This window comes from Cyprinodon tularosa, unplaced genomic scaffold (assembly GCF_016077235.1).
Source record: "Cyprinodon tularosa strain WSP-4 unplaced genomic scaffold, ASM1607723v1 ctg691, whole genome shotgun sequence".
Lineage (NCBI taxonomy): Eukaryota > Metazoa > Chordata > Actinopteri > Cyprinodontiformes > Cyprinodontidae > Cyprinodon > Cyprinodon tularosa.
The window spans coordinates 716,556-735,922 of record NW_024039442.1 but is presented as its reverse complement, the minus strand read 5'-3'; the positions used below and the strand labels follow the sequence as shown (position 1 = coordinate 735,922).

General features: G+C 38.5%; 1 protein-coding gene across 2 annotated transcripts in view; it reads right to left on the bottom strand.

Annotated features, from left to right (window-relative positions):
- Window positions 1–18,663, bottom strand: part of LOC119771867 (protein TANC1-like) — a 54,906-nt gene extending 36,243 nt beyond the window's left edge. The window contains exons 1-7 of one of the 2 annotated variants that reach the window (XM_038268061.1): window positions 18,527–18,663; window positions 18,208–18,309; window positions 15,658–15,849; window positions 12,813–12,905; window positions 11,251–11,381; window positions 6,360–6,660; window positions 5,494–5,775 (exon numbers count right to left, since the gene is read on the bottom strand). In XM_038268061.1, coding sequence (XP_038123989.1) covers window positions 5,494–5,775; window positions 6,360–6,660; window positions 11,251–11,381; window positions 12,813–12,905; window positions 15,658–15,849; window positions 18,208–18,280 — 1,072 coding nt within the window. In that variant the 5' untranslated portion in view covers window positions 18,281–18,309; window positions 18,527–18,663. Of the gene's footprint in view, window positions 1–5,493; window positions 5,776–6,359; window positions 6,661–11,250; window positions 11,382–12,812; window positions 12,906–15,657; window positions 15,850–18,207; window positions 18,313–18,526 lie in introns of both variants that reach the window. The other variant, XM_038268062.1, reaches the window with a different exon arrangement.
- Between the last annotated feature and the right edge of the window lie 704 nt (window positions 18,664–19,367).

The window sequence follows — 19,367 nt, the reverse complement described above, 5'->3', positions numbered from 1 at the left end:
TGGGCTGTTAAGAGAGCATAAAACCTGTTCTGTGGACAACATAGACCTCTTTTATGTAAAAGAAAAAAAGTAGTTCAAAGCACTATGATGAATTATAATAATATAACCAGATCAGTGTGGTGCAAGAAATATGCAGCGGAAAAGAAAAGCGAAACAAAAAGCAGACTTTTCCTCCAACGTATTGGAGAAAGCTTTTAAGGACACGGCACATGCATGCAGTTACAAATGAGAGTGGAGAATTGCAGCTTGAAAGAACATCCACAGTGAGAGGACGGAGCACAGTCTGCAGAAAAACAGTGTGAAGGAGGTGTAGAGTGGGATGAGAGAGAGAAAGAGATTACTGGCTAAAGACAGCCAGGCCAAATGTCTGAAAGAACCAACAATGCAGGGAATGAGTAAAAACATGTTTTCAGCCAGTTTTGACACAGAGACACCAAACCAGCTCATCCTTCCAGACGTTCACCATCCAAACTATCCCACACTCACTGCCCACCATCATCCTTGCACCTGATGACTGTTTAGCTGATTGCCCCTGAAGTCTTGTTGATCCTTCAACACTTTTAAAGGTTAACTGTTCAGACCTCAGTGAGCTCTCAGTGTCTTAGAGGGGTTGACAAGCTTTTCTGTTACAGAGAAGCTAAGAAAATCTATTTTGTTTAAAAAGTTGTTTTTTTTTTCTCTTTCTTATACGATTATATTCAGAATACCCTGACAGGTTAGAGTTTCCAAATCCCAGTTTCTTTCTTCCATAACCATGCCCTACAATCTGAAGTACTTTTAATGAGATGCCAGAGAAAGTGCTGAATAGAAACCCTTTTGGATTTGATAATCCAGTGGTGCACATTACCCATCTACTGAGGAGTACTTCCAGTCAGCTTGCTAAATGAGGGACACCGCACTTTTTCTTCACTCACAAAAAAGAAAACTTTGATTGGAAATTTTACTCCAAAATACACATGGTTCAGAAAGTAAAACAGCTTCATTAATCTTAAAGTAGCAGCATTTTTAAACTACTGTTACAAGCTGACTGACATCACTATTAAGCGGCTGACTGCAGGAAGGATTTACTTGCTAAATGATGCTTGTTAAATGGCCTGTATTATCCTATAAAGATAAAAACAACAACATAGAATAACATTGTTTGAAATGAGGAATTTCCCTTAAAATATAGTCCTGTCATGTCTAGTGTTTGCTCCAACTCTGTTAAAACAACAGATATACTGTATGGATAACATTACCAGAGCTATAGGACACATAAAGACAATACAATCTAATTATATACTGGTTCAAATTAAGTGCCATAAGCTGCATTTCCATTACAAATTTGTGCAAGGCTATGTCAATATTCTGCTTATTTCAATAAAGCATTTTTTTGCAATTGCTGTGTTCCCATGAAATAAGAAATGCAATTAAACTGCGTTTATGTTCACGTGATAACTCTTGAAGACAGCATGGCAGCAGTCGATGTAAACAAATGAGGTATTTCCTTATTTCAAACACAGCTCTAGCACTCATTGCGTTCATCTTCATAAACTAAAGGTAAAAAATATTCCAACTCCAATCCAAATAATTCACGCCATCATTCTCCAACTGCTTTCCGTCTTCATCTTTGTCTTTTAATGAGGCAATAAGGTCCAGCTGCAGATCACGTGACTCGTTTGATGCCAAAAAAGTGTTTCCAGTGCAGTTTTAGGAAATATCAGACTTTTGAAAAGCACGTAAAACCACCTAATCATAGCATAAAAACTGTTTTAAAAAACATGAGTTTCTTTTTTGTATATTAAAAACGTTTCAATTTTAGCTAATTTATTTTCATAATTACACTGGTGAAATTCAGTGATTAATGGAAACACAACTACTGAATTAAATCTTTAAATGTGTTAAAAGAAGTAAACAAGAAACAGTGCAGTTAAGTTCTGTTTATTATTCCAAATGAATTCCAAAAAAGTAAAAAAACAATCTACTGGACTTGGTTTCCAAGTTTGAAGACATTTTGCTTCCCATCCAGGAAGTTTTTTCAATTCAAAATGTCAGAATTGGCGTTGAGTTTGAAGCTTTATAGAGTACCCCCAAAAACTTGTTTTGGCTTAGAAAACATTCTAAGCCAAACATTGCACCCCTTAGAAATGGGGAGTCATTATGGGTTCTTTGTTAGCCTGCAATATAATATACTGGGCTATGCCTCTGAAAGGGGGGTCGTTATGGGCAATTGTTGGCTTAGCTGCCCAGACGAGATGTTTTGTCCCCTGCATGGGGGTGGAGGGTTTAAATGATAGCAGGAAGGAATTTTGAATGGGATGGGAAGTGAAATGTCTTCAAACTTGGAAACCAATTTCAGTGGATTGTTTTGAAACTTTTTTGGAATGAAAATGACCTGGATGAATCAGAATCTTCACCAGCCTTCCAAATGAATACATTTTTTCTATCTGTTTAAACCCAGTTCCTTAAAATGTTCATCTTTGCAGCAATTTTTTATTCTCAACAAGCATTTGGTGATAGGATAACTAAATGCATTTTGTCGTTCACCAATCCCTTACACCAGAAATACTCCAAATAAGTCAGTTTAGAAAACCAACAGGAAACACCCTCTAGAGTCAGATTTAAAACAGTCATAAGTCCTCACCAACCCCAACTTTAAAAACCAACAGAACATATTCTCATAAGGCACGTACCAATAGACACAACCTAATCTCATCTGTTTCCGTTATTTCTATCTAAATAAATCACAATCATTGGACTCAACATCTGTTTGAACATACTGCATGGTTTCAATGATGCAATAACACAAAGAGAGGAAGCATTGTGATTTTCCTATATAGCTTGAAATAGTTTACATCATCACAGCTCATGACAGCACAGAAAGCTCAAGGATTTCTCCCCAAGTAGAGTTGGATGTGATGCCGTTCTCAAATATGAGTTCTGATTTTTAAGATATTTCAGAATTAGAATTAGCAATCACTATTTCTAGACAAGGTCAGCAAAAAGATTGGCAAGAAGTGAAAAAAAAGAGCCTTAGTGAGTTTGAAGGTAACATAATCTAAAAAAAAGGCACAGTTGGAGCTCTCCAATTATAATCATAACCTGTGCAGCAGTGGTTGCTCTGCTTGAAGGACGGCAGAGGAAAGATTTTGCTTTGTATTATTTCTTTCCCATTAGAAGACCTTACTACAAGAGCAAAGTACAGTAGCCATTTACTCAGTGGATTTACACAGGTAACATAGAAACAAGGTTTACTAGAGCTTTAAAAGTAGATATGGGTTCAACTTCTGTTAATAAATTTATTTCCTGCTTTAATTTGTAGTTTTTTAAGGACATAAGAAGCAGTTTGAAACCCCAAGTTGCTCAGTTTTACAGAAAAAAGTAGGAAAAGGAGTTTCCAAAGCTGTCAAATACACTAAACTGAAATTCAATGTGTCACATTAATATATAGTTTTTTTTGTTTTGTTTTTTTAATAGTAGCAGTGTATACTTTATAAAGATGGCTGCTAACACTTGAGTTTCAGCAGAAAAGCAGTGAATACGTCATTAGCAGCTTTTGGTGCAGCACACGGCAAACAAAAGTGAAGGACACTGAAGAATCCTATTGCACAATCTTCTTGCAGGAAAAATAAAAACATGATGTTCTATTCAATTCATCTAATGTGCACAGCATAACCTCCAAGCAACCATCACTTTATGCAACTTTACAAGACAAATAGATCAAATTAACTTCCAGTTATGTAGAATCCATTAAAATTTTTATTCAGTTATGTTACATTTACTCCTGTTAGGCTCCAGTCTAGCTGAACTCAGCTGATCATAGAAAAACAGATAGTAAAAGGCTTTCACCTGAGGAAATAGTAGGGCTAGGAGATGCATTGCGTTTGCAATATAATCACAATTTAACAAAATGCAATTTTCAAATCGCAGAGTTACCGGTACCCAATTTTAATAACACTATATTTAACAAGAGTAATAAACAACATTTATCCCTCCTGCCCTGTAAGTGGCAGTAAAATGCTTGAAGTGGGTTTGTCACCACACAGAAAGGTAGAGAGAGTTGTAGCTAGCACGTAGATACATGTAAAACTTTTGCGCACAAAGGTTAAAGTAAAGTCCTGCAACAATGGAGATAAGCAAGCTTTCAATAACTAAAAGCCTGGCATGACACATCAACGAGCTTATGGTTAGTGCAAAGGAAAATCAAAAATAAAATTGCAATACCAGTTAAAAATAACTGCAACTTAGATTTTTAGCAAAATCGTTCAGCCCTAGTAAATAGACAACATCAAAAAACCTTTTTCTTGGAAATCTTCGATGCCAAGATGGGAGAGCAAGCCTTTATTAAAAAATGTCTTAGTGTAAAAGAGCTCCTTCATCTATAATTTCAGATTATGAGCATAACACTGAGAACGAACGGCCATTTAGCCTTTCAATCTGTGAAATTAACTAAACATGAAAACTGAAACGAGCACCATTTTTCATTTAGGTTTTTGTTTTATTTGAAATGCTGCATTTCAATTAGATAAAATGATTAAGACATTCTTCTGAAGTTTTCTTCTCCTAGTTCATATTAGGGCCCATTTTCTATCAAGCATATTTACGTGATATTACATTTCTCATAGTGCTGTAGGAAAGAATTTAGAGTAATATTCAGTTGTTTGTCACAATTTGCCTTAAGCTTCATGGGCTTGGGTTTGAAATTAATGTGAAAATGGATTCTTGCTGCCACTGTAAAAGCGGTTTGGTTCATCTTTATTCCAAATTACATCAAGAGAGTCTAAATGAAAGCAGCAGCTGACAGAAAGAAACTGGCAGGCTTTACTGTGAATCCGCTCCTTAGGGAACCTCTCTCTTTTGCTTTCGACACAAATGAACTGACATCTAAGGGAAGAAAAAGAGCCTTGTGCACCAGCAATAGATCGTGACTGTGGAGAAAAGGGGAGGGGCGGCGTTACTTTTATGACAACTGGAGGCCTCGCAGGACTTCTAACTGGTGCTGCTCTCCGAGCGTTACCAGTGGTAAGTAGAGCACATTTGGAGCCGCTGTGCAGCACAGAGATATGCTGGATTACGCCTTTACAGTATTTAGAAAGTATCGAATCGACAATCGATTCAATCACTACCATTCACACCAAATTAATCACTCCATTAATTAATCACCCAGGTCACAGCTGTTACATCTATGCTCTCATTAGCCTACTTCATGTTCAGTATAATGGAAGCATTGGCAACTCATTCACTTTCTCCCTAATTAAGTCTCATTTGTTAAAGTTTTGCAAGAACCAAGACAGAAAATTGCATAAAAACAGCATAAAGATGAGTTATGATCAGGACTATGTTCAGCATTTCTAAAGTCTCTGCTCCTTGATTAGAAACTGTGACCTGATTTAGAGAAATTCATGTTAATTCATGAGCTCTATAGGGGGCAGAAAGGTTGTTTTTATTTTCTCGTAAACCTTATCCATGTGAGCTATCTTCATAGATAGTAAAAAAAAAAAAAAGAAACTCTACCTGCCACTGAATTTGGCCGGGGCATCACTAGTGAAGAGGGGCCTTGAAGGTGGTGCTGTGGGAGGGGTCTTTTTGGCGCTGGTGGAGTCCGGGGCTCCATCACCTCAGTTCTGGCTAAGGCCTCGAGTTGTGGGGCTGGCAGATTGTCTCTGCTTTGCCCAGGATGGTGCTCGTCACTTGCTTGGACCATGACGCTAGTGCTGCCCCCTGGGCTCTCCTCCTTTGTTAGAACATCGCTGGAAGTGCTGCGTTCCTCATTCTCAGAGGAACTTGTGATGGTTGCTGAAACAGGAAAAACAAACCGCAGTTTGAAGATGTACAATCCATGAACAGTTTGGGGCCTTATTTTTTGAACAACACACCTTTTCTCAATCAACAGAGAGAAACAGGAGACATGACCTCTTTGATCAGCAGGACTTCGCTGCACTTGATGTGTCTTTTGTAATCAACTATAAATACAAACTCTATTTAAGGAGCAAAAAAGTGTCCTATTTTGAGAGAATCAGACCCATACGCAACAAAGACAGTGCTGTCCTAGTTTTGACAGCAGGGAGCTGAAGCCTTAAGGCCGAAGTGGCACAAGCAGCTCAGAAAAACCACATGTGAGGTTAGGGTGCAAGTTTGAAGATTGAAATCCTAATTATATTCCCAACAACTTCCTTTGGCTTTAAAATACAATTTCAAAAGAAAAAAAGGCAAAGCTAGCATTATTTAGGTCAATAATGATGTTTCAGGTGAATTTGTTTACTCTTTGGCTTACAGTCCTGTAAAAGACATGCTTCAGCCACAGATTTAAAAAAAAATAATAATAACCTGACCTTACATAAGGTGAGAGAATATCATCTATAACATTATGTCATACTCACCTATAATGCCACTATCCTTGCTCTCTAAGGTGGAGGTGGGGCTCTGAGATGGAGGCCCAGGACTGCTCACAGAGATAAGCCCAGAAGTAGGACAGGGGGCAGGGCTGTGTGCAGGGCTGGAGAGGGTCCCACAGGGGCTGGTCCTGGAGCCACGGTGTGGAGAGGATGAGGGTAAAGGCTGCGGTAGGGACTGGCCTCCAGCACTCGTGCTCAGGGTGGATGTGGGGCTCTCTATACAAGGGGAGGTGGTGCTACAGGTGAGGGTGGAGCTGGGACTCCCTCCTTGGACAGAGGTGTCGCTCTATAATTAGAAGCAAGAAGAGAAAGAAATTCAACATTAAAATGAATAAAACTCATTTGAAGACACGTCAGAGAAAGAGGAACATTTTTAGTACATCTTACTCTGTCAGTAGTCTTTAAATCTTTTTTTATGTACCTTATGTTTATGTCTGGAAAACCATGGAAAAGGACAACAAAAATGTATGGAACTATTTCAATTTTCAGTCTTTACTCTCAAACCCATTCTCTACATATGGCATCCATCCATCTATCCATCTATCCATTTTCTGTCACCCTTATCCCAAGGTGAGGTCCAGTCTACAGGCGAGAGGCAGGGTACAACCTAGACAGGTCGCCAGTCCGTCGCAGGGCAACACAGAGACAAACCGGGCAAACAACCATTCACCGTACACACTCACACCTAAGGAGAATTTGGATAAGCCAATCAAGCTAACAGTCATGTTTTTGGACTGTGGGAGGAAGCCGGAGTACCCGGAGAGGACCCAATCCATTTGGTCTAAACAATATATCTAATTTGAACGTGAAAATGGGAATAAAAGACAAACATAAAAAATCACTTCCATTGAGCAAAACCAAAAGCTTATTTCTGCATGCTGTAACACTCTAAATCTTTGAAATGCAAAGTACTACACAAACATTTTAGTGAAAATATTGCTTAAGTGTTTAAATGTAAAGGCAGAGGAAACAATTTGCCAAGCACATCATTCAGTCCCCTGGGCGGCACCACCAGGCAGCACGTGAGCAGAATTAAGGCTATGGGGCGATGTGAGTTGTACTTTAAGGCAGCAGCCAGTCTTACCTCCATCCATTCCACATACAGGTGCTGGTCATAAAATTAGAATATCATGAAAAAGTAGATTAATTCCAATAATTCCATTTAAAAAGTGAAACTAGTATATTATATTCATACATTACATACAAACTCATATATTTCAGATGTTTATTTTGTTTAATTTTGATGATTACAAATGACAACAAATGAAAATCTCAAATTCATCATATCAGAAAATTAGAATATTGTGAAAAGGTTCAAAATTGATGGCCCCTGGTGCCACACTCTAATCAGCTAATTAACTCAAACCACCTGCAAAAGCCTTTAAATGGTCTTTCAGTCTAGTTCTATAGGCTACACAATCATGGGGAAGACTGCTGACTTGACAGTTGTCCAAAAGACGACCATCGACACCTTGCACAAGGAGGGCAAGACACAAAAGGTCATCGCTAAAGAGGCTGGCTGTTCACAGAGCTCAGTGTCCAAGCACATTAATAGAGAGGCGAAGGGAAGGAAAAGATGTGGTCGAAAAAAGTGTACAAGCAAGAGAGATAACCACACCCTGGAGAGGATTGTGAAACAAAACCCATTCAAAAATGTGGGGGAGATTCACAAAGAGTGGACTGCAGCTGGAGTGAGTGCTTCAAGAACCACCACACACAGACGTATGAAAGACATGGGTTTCTGCTGTCGCATTCCTTGTGTCAAGCCACTCTTGAACCACAGACAGCGTCAGAAGCGTCTTGCCTGGGCTAAAGAGAAACAGGACTGGACTGCTGGTGAGTGGTCCAAAGTCATGTTCTCTGATGAAAGTAAATTTTGCATTTCCTTTGGAAATCAAGGTCCCAGAGTCTGGAGGAAAAGAAGAGAGGCACTTCATCCACGTTGCTTGAAGTCCAGTGTAAAGTTTCCACAGTCAGTGATGGTTTGGGGTGCCATGTCATCTGCTGGTGTTGGTCCATTGTGTTTTCTGAGGTCCAGGGTCAACGCAGCCACATACCAGGAAGTTTTAGAGCACTTCATGCTTCCTGCAGCTGACCAACTTTTTGGAGATGCAGATTTCATTTTCCAACAGGACTTGGCACCTGCACACAGTGCCAAAGCTACCAGTACCTGGTTGAAGGACCATGGTATCCCTGTTCTTAATTGGCCAGCAAACTCTCCTGACCTTAACCCCATAGAAAATCTATGGGGTATTGTGAAGAAGAAGATGCAATACACCAGACCCAACAATTTAGAAGAGCTAAAAGCCACTATTAGAGCAACCTGGGCTATCATAACACCTGAGCAGTGCCACAGGCTGATCGACTCCATGCCACGCCGCATTGCTGCAGTAATACAGGCCAAAGGAGGCCCAACTAAATACTGAATGCTGTACTTGCTCATACTTTTCATGTTCATACTTTTCAGTTGGCCAACATTTCTATAAATCCTGTTTTTATTGGTCTTCAGTAATATTCTAATTTTCTGATATGATGAATTTGAGATTTTCATTTGTTGTCATTTGTAATCATCAAAATTAAACAAAATAAACATCTGAAATATATGAGTTTGTATGTAATGTATGAATATAATATACAAGTTTCACTTTTTAAATGGAATTACTGAAATCAATCTACTTTTTCATGATATTCTAATTTTATGACCAGCACCTGTACAGGTCAGAGTTTTCAGTGCTCGCAGAAAATAACAAAGTAAATCTTTAAACTCATAATAGAAAACTTAGAACAAACTAAAAACATGGCCTTTCTGTATGAGTTATCAGAAGAAAGTCTTTCCTCTCACTGGAAAAAAATCTATATTTCAGGTTGTTTTTTCTTAAAATAAGTGTATTTTTTCTTGAATTGAGGAGATAAATGAGACACTGGAACAAGACAATTTACATTTAAAATATGAAAAGAACAATTACCGTGTCTCATTTCAAGTGCATATTATCTCAATCTTTTATTTTAAGAGTAAAAATACAAATTCCATTTGCAATTCATCTTATTTATCTACCCAAATTAAGGGTAAATGAACAATATAAGAAATGTTGACTTCCTCCTAGATCGTTTTTGCAGTGTACAATGAAATGTAACTTAATTCAAAAATGAACTCAATTATTTTTTGGTTACTTAAATCAAAAGGTAATGAGTTGTTTCTAAAACTCACTTTTCAGTAACTAAACTCATGCATTTATATCCTTACAACTTCAGTTGAGGGACATGAATGCAAAATAAGCCCATATTAATGGTCAACCATGGAGGTAGAGGGGTAATGATTTGGGTGTGTTATGCTCATGTTTTGGCACATGAGAATTTTGTAGTTGGAACTGAGCTTGAACTGGACTGCATATTAAATATTTAGATGTTAAAATCTGAGGCTATCTGTCTAACAGTGCAGCTTTTTCACAGACCCAGCTGAAAATCAACAAAAAAAGCGGAAAAATCTCCCAAAAATGTAGTAAAATTCTGGACCCAAATAGTGCTGCTATAAAGAAATGTTCTTATATCTCAGAGAGGGAATCTGTTGCATGTTTTATAGCAAACTGAATAATGTTAAAAGCTGCTAAATCCTGGATTATTTGGATTGTTGCTTGGTAAATTAAATAAAAACCTTTCAATGGTTGTTCAAGGAAGTGTGCTACCTGAACACGATGAGGAAAGACTTGAAAATATTTTAAACTACATCTGCCTTAAATATATTTTCTCTTCTTTTGTGGGAGTGCTGGCCTAGTGGTTCAGAGCAGTGGCCTTGTGCTCTGAGAAGGTTGCAAGGACCCCTTAGCCTGCCTGAGCAACACGCTTAACCCCACACTGCTCGCTGGGTGCCGCACAATGGCAGCCCACTGCTACCCAAGGGGATGGGTTAAATGCAGAGGTAAATTTCTCCAGTTTGAGATCAATAAAGTTCAATTATTGTTATTATTATTAGTATGGTACATCAAGTGCTTTAAGTCAATATGAGTCTCTAGGAATAAAAGTTGTCCTTATTTGCTCTACATTTAAAGAGTGGAGTTTGTACCCAAATTTGTCCTCAAGTTCAACCTGTGTGACAGCTTCGGCCTTGAACCAACATTGGGATAGGAACCAAAAGTTGTGTCTTCAATTTTCAAAAGTATGCCTGATTATAGTTATACTTATAGACTAATTTGGTTTCTAGAGAAATGTGCAACTTATTTTTTAAATGTTCTAAAAGATAAAAGATTTTCTTTGATGAAATGTTATGAATTTTGTTGAACAATACCAACACAGGAGACAATGAAAAAAAAAAAAATCACCAAAGCATGCAATGTTAAAACTCTAGAGATAAAATCCTGATTGTATTAATAAAGAAATAATTTTTTTTTTATTAATTTTTTTAGAGATTTCAGTACTAAACTGCCAAGTTTTTTGTGGCAAAAATTGCCTTCATTTGTTTATGTGCTTTTACAGCCTCTTCTTTACTGATGTAATGTTTCTGCAACACAGAAACTGTCGGGAGTTTAAGGCGGTGGATTTTAAACAGCTCCTTCTTATTCCCATTATACCATAGCCTCATCTATCTTAGCCAGGACAACCCACATTCCTCACATGAACCATGCTATCTCTGTAAAGCTGACTGAATCTGGAGCTCAGGTGGTGGAATGAGGCTGAGAAAATGGGCCAAGGCTGAGCAAGGCAAAGGCAAAGAGACTCACAGAGGAGTTAAAACCTGTCGGTTTGCAGGAGGAAAAACTGAACCCTGCGAATTCTTAGGGAAAAAAATCTAAAATACAGTTTATTGTCAAAAAGAAACCAACTCTGTATGTGTTTTCCTGCTTTATGGCCTCAGAAGGCTATAAATCAATATACATCCCACCTTCTTTTCCCTCCTGTCCTCCATTGGAGAGCTAGCAGTGCTGCCCGGTGCTTCGCCCAATAAGAAGCATAGTCTGGTCATCAGTTCCTGGGTAGAAAGGGAGGAGCCGAGGTGCGGCTCCACGTGGAGGTCTGATAAAGACACACAAAAACAATGCATAGTTCATAACTTGAATTGGGAGAATGTCAGACAAAACAAGAGCTCCATTAGACAGGCACCACCCATTTTAGCTGAGTTTTTCCCATGATGGCTCTCAATGTATGCATCCACAGGTTAGCACGACCCCCAGCTGCACCAGTTATGAGTGTACACACAGTGGCCCTCCAGTCCGCGCCCCCGGATGGGGCAGCGGTGAGAGATTGTTGCGAGGCTGTGAGATTCCCTGCGCATACGCCTGCCAGGTGCTCTCTGTCACGATAAGGGCTGTGAATTTCAATGAAGTCAGCGGAGAGCCCCAGCTCTCGCCTCAACCGTTACTTCAGGAGAGGCTGGGCTGACATGGGGCCATGTGCTGCATTCATTCATCACTCTTGGAGACTCTCTCACACGTTGACCCTGGCTAATCTGAGGTGTTTGCTCACCTCAGCAATGAGAGCCTGGAACACAGTTTTTTCTCTATCTCTGGGCCCACCATTACATTCCTACATCATCATACCATATGTATGCACTGATCTCAGCTGAGTAACATGAATACTGAATAGGCATTTTAAAAAAAGAACAGGATGACGGGACATCATGGATTACAGGAACAGTTCACTCCTCCTCACAAACATCTTTTGGTTAAGACATCACATTCATTCCTCACTCCCTCCACTGCTTTTTTTCCTCCTTCTGTTATCCATTTTAAGATCCTATACAGGATTCCTTTTCTCTTATCAAAAAAACACATTGTGCGAAAAATAAGACCAGTGCTGGAAGAACTAAGACTGATTTTAAGAGGCGAGAGTTGACCATTTTTGTTTAAGCAGAGAACAGTTGTAAACTCTCCTTTCACACTCAACCGCAGGACACGTTGGAGAAAGATTTGTGCTTCAAAGGGGTTTACAGGGAGAAAAGTTTGCTTTTAGTTAGCAAAGTCCAATTATGAGCAACACAAGGACATTACTGCATGTCCAGTACTATTCATCAAACCACCTGGCAGTTGCCAATGGAAACGGGAAGCTGAGAGGTGCCTGGCAACTGGGAAGGGAAGATGCCTCATGAAATCTGCTTAGCCTAAGGGCAGCCCTGTGGTCAAAAACACAGGGAGATAAGGCTTGAAGAGGCGTATTTTCCCCCATGATAGCTTTGATGTAAATAAATCTGCTTAAACAACATTAAGTTAAGCAGATCTTTACTTTCAACTACAAAGACATAATTTACCTTACACAGATCTCCAGGTGGGGGAACAACTTATCCTACAGCCTTCAGGGAGTAATTAGCACACAAACCCTCACTTTTTCACCTCATTCATTCCTCTGCCTCACTCTCACTTGGATTCTTACCCAGTTTCATTGATCAGTACCTGAGAAAACAAAAAAACGGACACGATGCTAAACACGCCCATGCGCACTTGTTCTCACCTCTGTGGTCTGTCTTGCCACGGCAGGAGGCAAAGACGAGAGGTTCTCTTGCATTGGAAGAGCCATCCACATACCCCGGCTTCCTTGCTCGTCCTTTGGCCACGGCAGAGAGGCAGGAGGGAGAGGGAGGAAGAGCAAGCCAGGGAGGGAGGCAGGGATTGGAGGGTGGAGAAAGGGAGGGATGAAAGAAAGTGAGAGAGACAGAGCGAGAGAAGGAGATTAAGCCTCCAAAGATGAGATCTGCAGAATTCTGAATTGTGTCCCTGGAGTAAACTGCAGAATGTACACAGTGTGGACCATGCATGCAAACATTATTGATGGGATTTGAGGTGTTTATCTATGAGAAATTCATTGCTCTGCTGTGTGTGTGTGTGTGGTAGTGGAATCAGGGCACACTCATGTGTGGGTGTGTCTCAAATTATGCATCAGCATCTCAGGGTTGTTGGAGGCAGGTTCTCCTGGAGAGGAGATGAGGCGTTCAAAGATGAGGCATTTGCAAACAGGAGTGTGCTAGTTTTATATTCTCAAGGGGAATCCTGTGTGGTAATAAACTATAAAAATAACAAGAAAACACAAACTCTGAGTAACACACTGTGGCATATCCAATAGCACATGACCACCGAGGAATCGGAGGTTCTGACGCTACGGATGTTAACTTGCAGTAATTTTCCTTACTTGCTTGGGCTGCGGCAAGGATGCATGCAATGAAATGTAATAGGACTGTTTTTTTTTTCTGAATGGCTGGTGCCACTTTCTGAATGATACTGCCACCTACTGTTTCTCCTAATGTAAAACAGCCCTGAAACCTTTAATTACACCTAAACATTAAGTATGATGGAATTTACTGCATTTATATTACATTTCCATTTTGCTTTTCTTTTTTCTACTTGTGCAAAATATGAGATACTTTTCCTCTTTCTTCAAGTTTGTGAAAAGAGACACCTATCTGGTTCCTTAGATCCAGCTGCAAGAGAGGAGCCCTTTGGAGAAAACTTTAAGCTAGGATGCACTTCCTGAATATCTTTGCAGTCTTTGTTTAAGAAAAAATGAACACTCATAATTTATCTGACAGAGGACAGCTGCAGAGATTTAGCAATGCTGCTCCGATAGAAGTGTGCAGACAGGACTCAGCTCCTTTACAGTGTGTCTTCGTTTGTCTCTGATTTAGCTTTGCAGTTAGAAGGACTATGATGTCACAAAAGGAAGCAGCTTGAACAAGCTATGAAATAGGAAGATGGAGACATCACCAATGGCTCCTACTTTCACTTATTATGAATTCTTTATTTAATGCTTATATTAAAAGCAAAGTTTCCAAAAATCGCAAACAGCTAATAGGTTTAGTTCTGATAAATATCTGTACAATTATATATATATCTTCTTTTCATAAAAACAGCATTGCTGCAGGTTTCAATTGATTATTTTACAATTCACTGGTTCATCTAAATTGAATTAATTTTATCTTCAACATAAAAAAATGCTTAGAACTTAGGAAAAAAATAGTTTCTTAACATTTTTTGTACACTTAATAGAAAGTGATAATAGTGAAAACATGTAAAACAACTCGATTCAATGCTTGAAATCTTGCATTAAAAAACAAGGTAAAAAAGGTAAAAAAGGCCGAAAAATAAATTTAAATAAATTACTAATTGATCGATTTGTCGACTAGTTTTTAAAAAACAAATTAATAATCAGATACCAAACAGTGCTTAATAGGAGATTTTTCCTACAGCTGAACAAGATTGCAGATTTCTGGTCTATCACCAATTCTCGATCTTTAAAAAGCCTGACATGTCGATACTGATTTAATAGATATAGATTTAGTTTAATAACTGACACTGTTAGCTGTAAAAGATAAAAAAATAAAAATAAATAGTTAAAACTTATCGTTCTGAAAGACATTAACCGGTACCCATGGAATCATAAAAACTTCAGAAATTACTGCTCTCAAATATAAATCAAAGTTTATAGCAACGGTTTTCAAACTTTTGCATTGAGAGGGGAGATCTATGGAAAAGATCGGTTTCACTTTTAAGTATCAGCTGATCAAAGATTTCCCAAAAGGAAAGAAATCGAGGCTAATAAATCGGCCGGCTGACCAATCGGTGCACCCCTACTTATAACATGCTTACAGACAGGGAATGTTTCTAATCTCAAAGTACAGTGTTGGTGTAATAACTCCTTTCAGTAAATTATTCTGTCAACAAAAGGCTTTAGAGTCTGTAGACTCCACTCAATCATTCTATACAAATACCCAATAAATTTAATAAAATGTTAATAATCCCAATTAATCTGATTGATCGTTCGAGTCAGCCCTATTTTTATAAGAGAAAAAAAAACTTTAAATGAGCTGCATCACTCTTTTTCATTATCTTTTCATCCCCTAGAGCAATAAAGAGAAATGACTGAAAGTTCATTGGCCCTGTTTCAGTTCTATTCATTATGAAGTATTAAAGACTATATCAGGCATTACATAAACCTCGTTAACAAAATATCGAAAAAACTGTATTGTATACTTTCTCTTTATTCATGAATTCCCAGTTTATTTGGTGTATAGATCCTAAATAATAAAGAGATCCTGACATTGAACAACCTAAATGAGGGACATTGCCTTCAGTTGTTTCCCTGAATTATTAACTCTGACAATCTGTCTTTTGTTTTTAGGGGGGGCCCTGAGGACACCGTCTGTGTTCACTGTCACATGTATGGAACAACTGAATGCACAGAAGCTCTGCTAATCGAAGCAAAGCCATGCAAGAGCATCTTGCTCCCTCTGCAGCTAATCCCTCACACAAAGCTCCATGTCATTGAGACATCACTGCGTGTTGATTATTTCAAGGTAACCCACCTGGGAACTTGACGCATGACTGGGAGGAGACTATGTCGGCCTGGCGAGGGAGAAGCGGAGAGGAAGGTAGAGAAATAGACACGACTCTAGTCAGTCTCTTCCGATTTAGTTGGCTGGCATTGTGAGCGTGGTGGTGCGTGGCACGCTGGCCGCTGCCTCTTGGCTGGATGCTGGGCATGTTAACCTCAACACCTTTAAGGAATAGACATGAAAAAGTGTTGATTAAACACAACCAGGAAGCAGGACATATATCACCTCAGGGATGCAGCGTGAGTTTAAGTTGGCAACCTCTAATGTAGTAGGCCATATGCTTCACAATAAGGGTGGTTCTATACTGGGGCCATCAGGGGCCACTGCCCCTATAAAACTGATCCTAGTCTCCTATTATGGCCCCTAGTGCAAACATTTAAATTGAGGCAAGTCATTGTTTCCCGTAATTAAAGGAGGTAAGGCAATTTGCAGATAGAATAATGATTTATGTTTAAAATGAGAAAAAAACAAATTCATTATCTTATTTATTTATTTATTTATTTAAGGATCCCCATTAGTCTCTATGAGTGTAGAGATTACTCTTCCTGGGGTCCCTTTTCAACAAAAATCATCACAATCAGTACATACAAAAAAACTCACAATAGAAACAACATAATTTAAAAAAAATACAATCAAAACAAACAAAGAAAAGCAAAAACATAGATTATGTTTCCCTAGTTAAACAAACAGGGTTTCCTCATTGATTACAGATTTCATAAGATTTAACTGAAATGAGACATAATTTTGTATAAATCTCATATTCTTTGGCAACATATTCCACAGAGAGATGGCCCGGTAAATAAATGTATGTTTTTTTAATGCATTAGTTCTTGGAAGAGGCAGAGGTAAAGTCAGATTAACAGCTGGTCTTGTATTAAGCCTGCGTCTGCTGTAAGTAGGCTCTAGTTTAGAGAACAGGCTGACAGGTTTGTGTGAAGTCCAGATTTTATGCAGAGACACCAAAGAACAAACAACCCAATCTATCTTTGACTTTCATCCACAAAAGTCTCTGATGCAAGACAGCAACATCGGTTCGAAATGCACATCCCAGAGCAAGTCTTGCAGCCTCATTCTGACCTATCTGGAGTCTGCTTAGGTCTTTCTGACCAGCTTTTGACCAGATAATGGAGCAATAGTCCAAGTGACATAAAACTAAAGACTATTACCATTTTCCCTGTTTTTAAGTGTCTAAAATCTCATAATTTTATTTGAAGAGCAAAAATTCTCATTCCTTTGGCAGATCATCTTATTTGCCTGCTCAAATTAAAGGAAAATGCACAAACTTTAAGACATTTTTGCTATCATTAGATTAATTGTACTGTTTAACACTAGATCAATTTCTTATGATGATATACACGGACAGACAAAACTATGACTGATTCATCCCTCGGACCAATTTAAAATTTCATCTTTACAATTTACTTCAATTATTATTTCGAAATTACAGTCAAATATGCACTTCAGCTGTATTAAAATAACTTCAGTTTGAGTCTATTAGATCAAGAGTCTCTAACCTTGACTTTATGGTTCACTATTTTGTGTGTTTGCTCCCATTAAAAATCCCTAGCACCCCCCCCCCCCCCCCCCCCATAGGTTTAGTCTAGAACCGCCACTGCCTATACATCAGTTTGCCTGTTTATTCCAACCGAAGCTTTTAAAAGTGGGTCTGAATCTCCAAAAAGACATCCTGCAACAAACTGAATACTTATTGCAATCCAGAAATAAAATATTAGAATGACAGTGTACGAGTAGAACATCAACCTCTGATAATACTGTTATTATGAAGTGCAAACTGGAGAGAAATGCTATAAATAACCTACTGTAAATCTACAAGACCATTAAAAGCAAGATAAGATGAAATGATGTTGGTGTACGGTAAACGCACTATTTGATTTTAATGGGACTGACACAGTTCTATGTGCTCCTCTCTGTTCTTTGCTTCCCAGTGCAGTGCGTTATTAAATATTAATAAGCAACATGCTTGCTCTAATACTGAGCTCTACTTATGTTTATGTAGCTTCACTGTGCAAGCTGAAATCTCCTCCGTACTGCTGCAAGTTGACAAGCTCACCCTCTGAAAAATATATAGGGCTTCAAGAGCTTGCCAAATATGCGAGCTGTTAATTCACTGACAGTTCAGCACAGCATCCATTGTCTGCTGCATATTTGCAAATCTGTAGGTGAATTTCTTCTCCTTTCTATATATTCCACTGGTTCCTTTGAATCTTGTTTAGTAGGTCATGATGTTTGATCTATCCAACTTTGACTGACACACTTAAAAATAAAAGCAGCGGGACACTGTGAAGGACTGGAACACACTGATGAATTGGGCTAATTGCAATGGCTCCATTTGCCTCACCCTGGAGAAGAGAATCTGAACATTGTCTGAATAAAGTGTTTTCATTATTTCTATAGAGAAGATATAAAAATAATTCAGAATAAATAGACTGTAAAATACCAACATAATAGTAGACATAAGTGTTTCTTTAACTTTTATTATATTAGCAGTTATATTCTTACCTGCATTTTTCTGGGTCTTTTTGTCTCCTTTTTTGCCTCCTTCTTTCTTATTTCCGAACACAGCTCTGAACATAACTGGGCTCCTTCCCTGGTCTGTACCGCCTTGGAAAGAAAAATAATAATAATAAAAAATAAATAAATAAATTTGAGCTAATTATTTCAAACAAATCTTCCAGTCCGACGTTCAGTTGCTCTCGAAGGACTATTTTAAGACCGTTGTTGTGTTTTATAAGGTTCTTTTCGCTCATAAAGATGAGGAAAACAGAACAACGATTATTAAAAACAAATGGTGCGCTTCTACAATTAAATCAGTGGTTACCTTTTTTTTTCTTTTTTAAATCGTCTTGGGTGCCAGCATGCCTTCACATAAATCCACTGGAAGCTGCAGAGAGATCACTTTCTCTGGCTGGTGGAGTCCAATTAAGCTTTATGTGACGCGCGCTCCCAAAATCATCAAGGGAGGCGGGAGCGCGTCTCATACGCGAGAAAGTGTGCCTTGCGATCTAAATTTGGTTTAAGCATTTTTTCTTTTTTTTTTACCAGCCTTTTATGTTTTCACTTAAAGGGCTTGATTTCATCATCAATGGACAACTATTTATATCACCGTTTTTTTGTTTTTTTTGTTTTTTTTTAACACTACACACTACGATAATCTACAGATGTAACAACGTAACAAATCTATCATGATGTACTACGAATTAATTGAAACAATCCAATAAATGTATAAAACATAGACAACTAAAGATCGTTTGTGAACTATTTGACGTGAGTTATTTAGACCTTATTATTTCCGTCATCTCCTTCTGTAAACACCAGGGGGCGATAATGTCCATTGTAGTTCTCTTTCAGCCGGAAGGGGCCGACAACGAGCAGCAGAACCTCCCTATAAAACCCGCGAGTTAGCATTTTAGCTTTCTTTTCACTAGTTGGTTGTTAGAAGAACCTAAGAGGAAGTTAACAATGTATTACAGAGTTAAACCTACACTTTTTATGTTATATGGTGAGTATTACCGCACTATTATTCCGACATATTAGGCAACTCTTGACTATAAGGTTTACTTTTATTGTTTTCCCGAGCAGTGAGCACGTGTAAAGTAGCTAGTCTCACGTCGTTGGAGCTAATCGGATGTTTTCGGTCCTTTGAGGTTGTAAGGAAATAC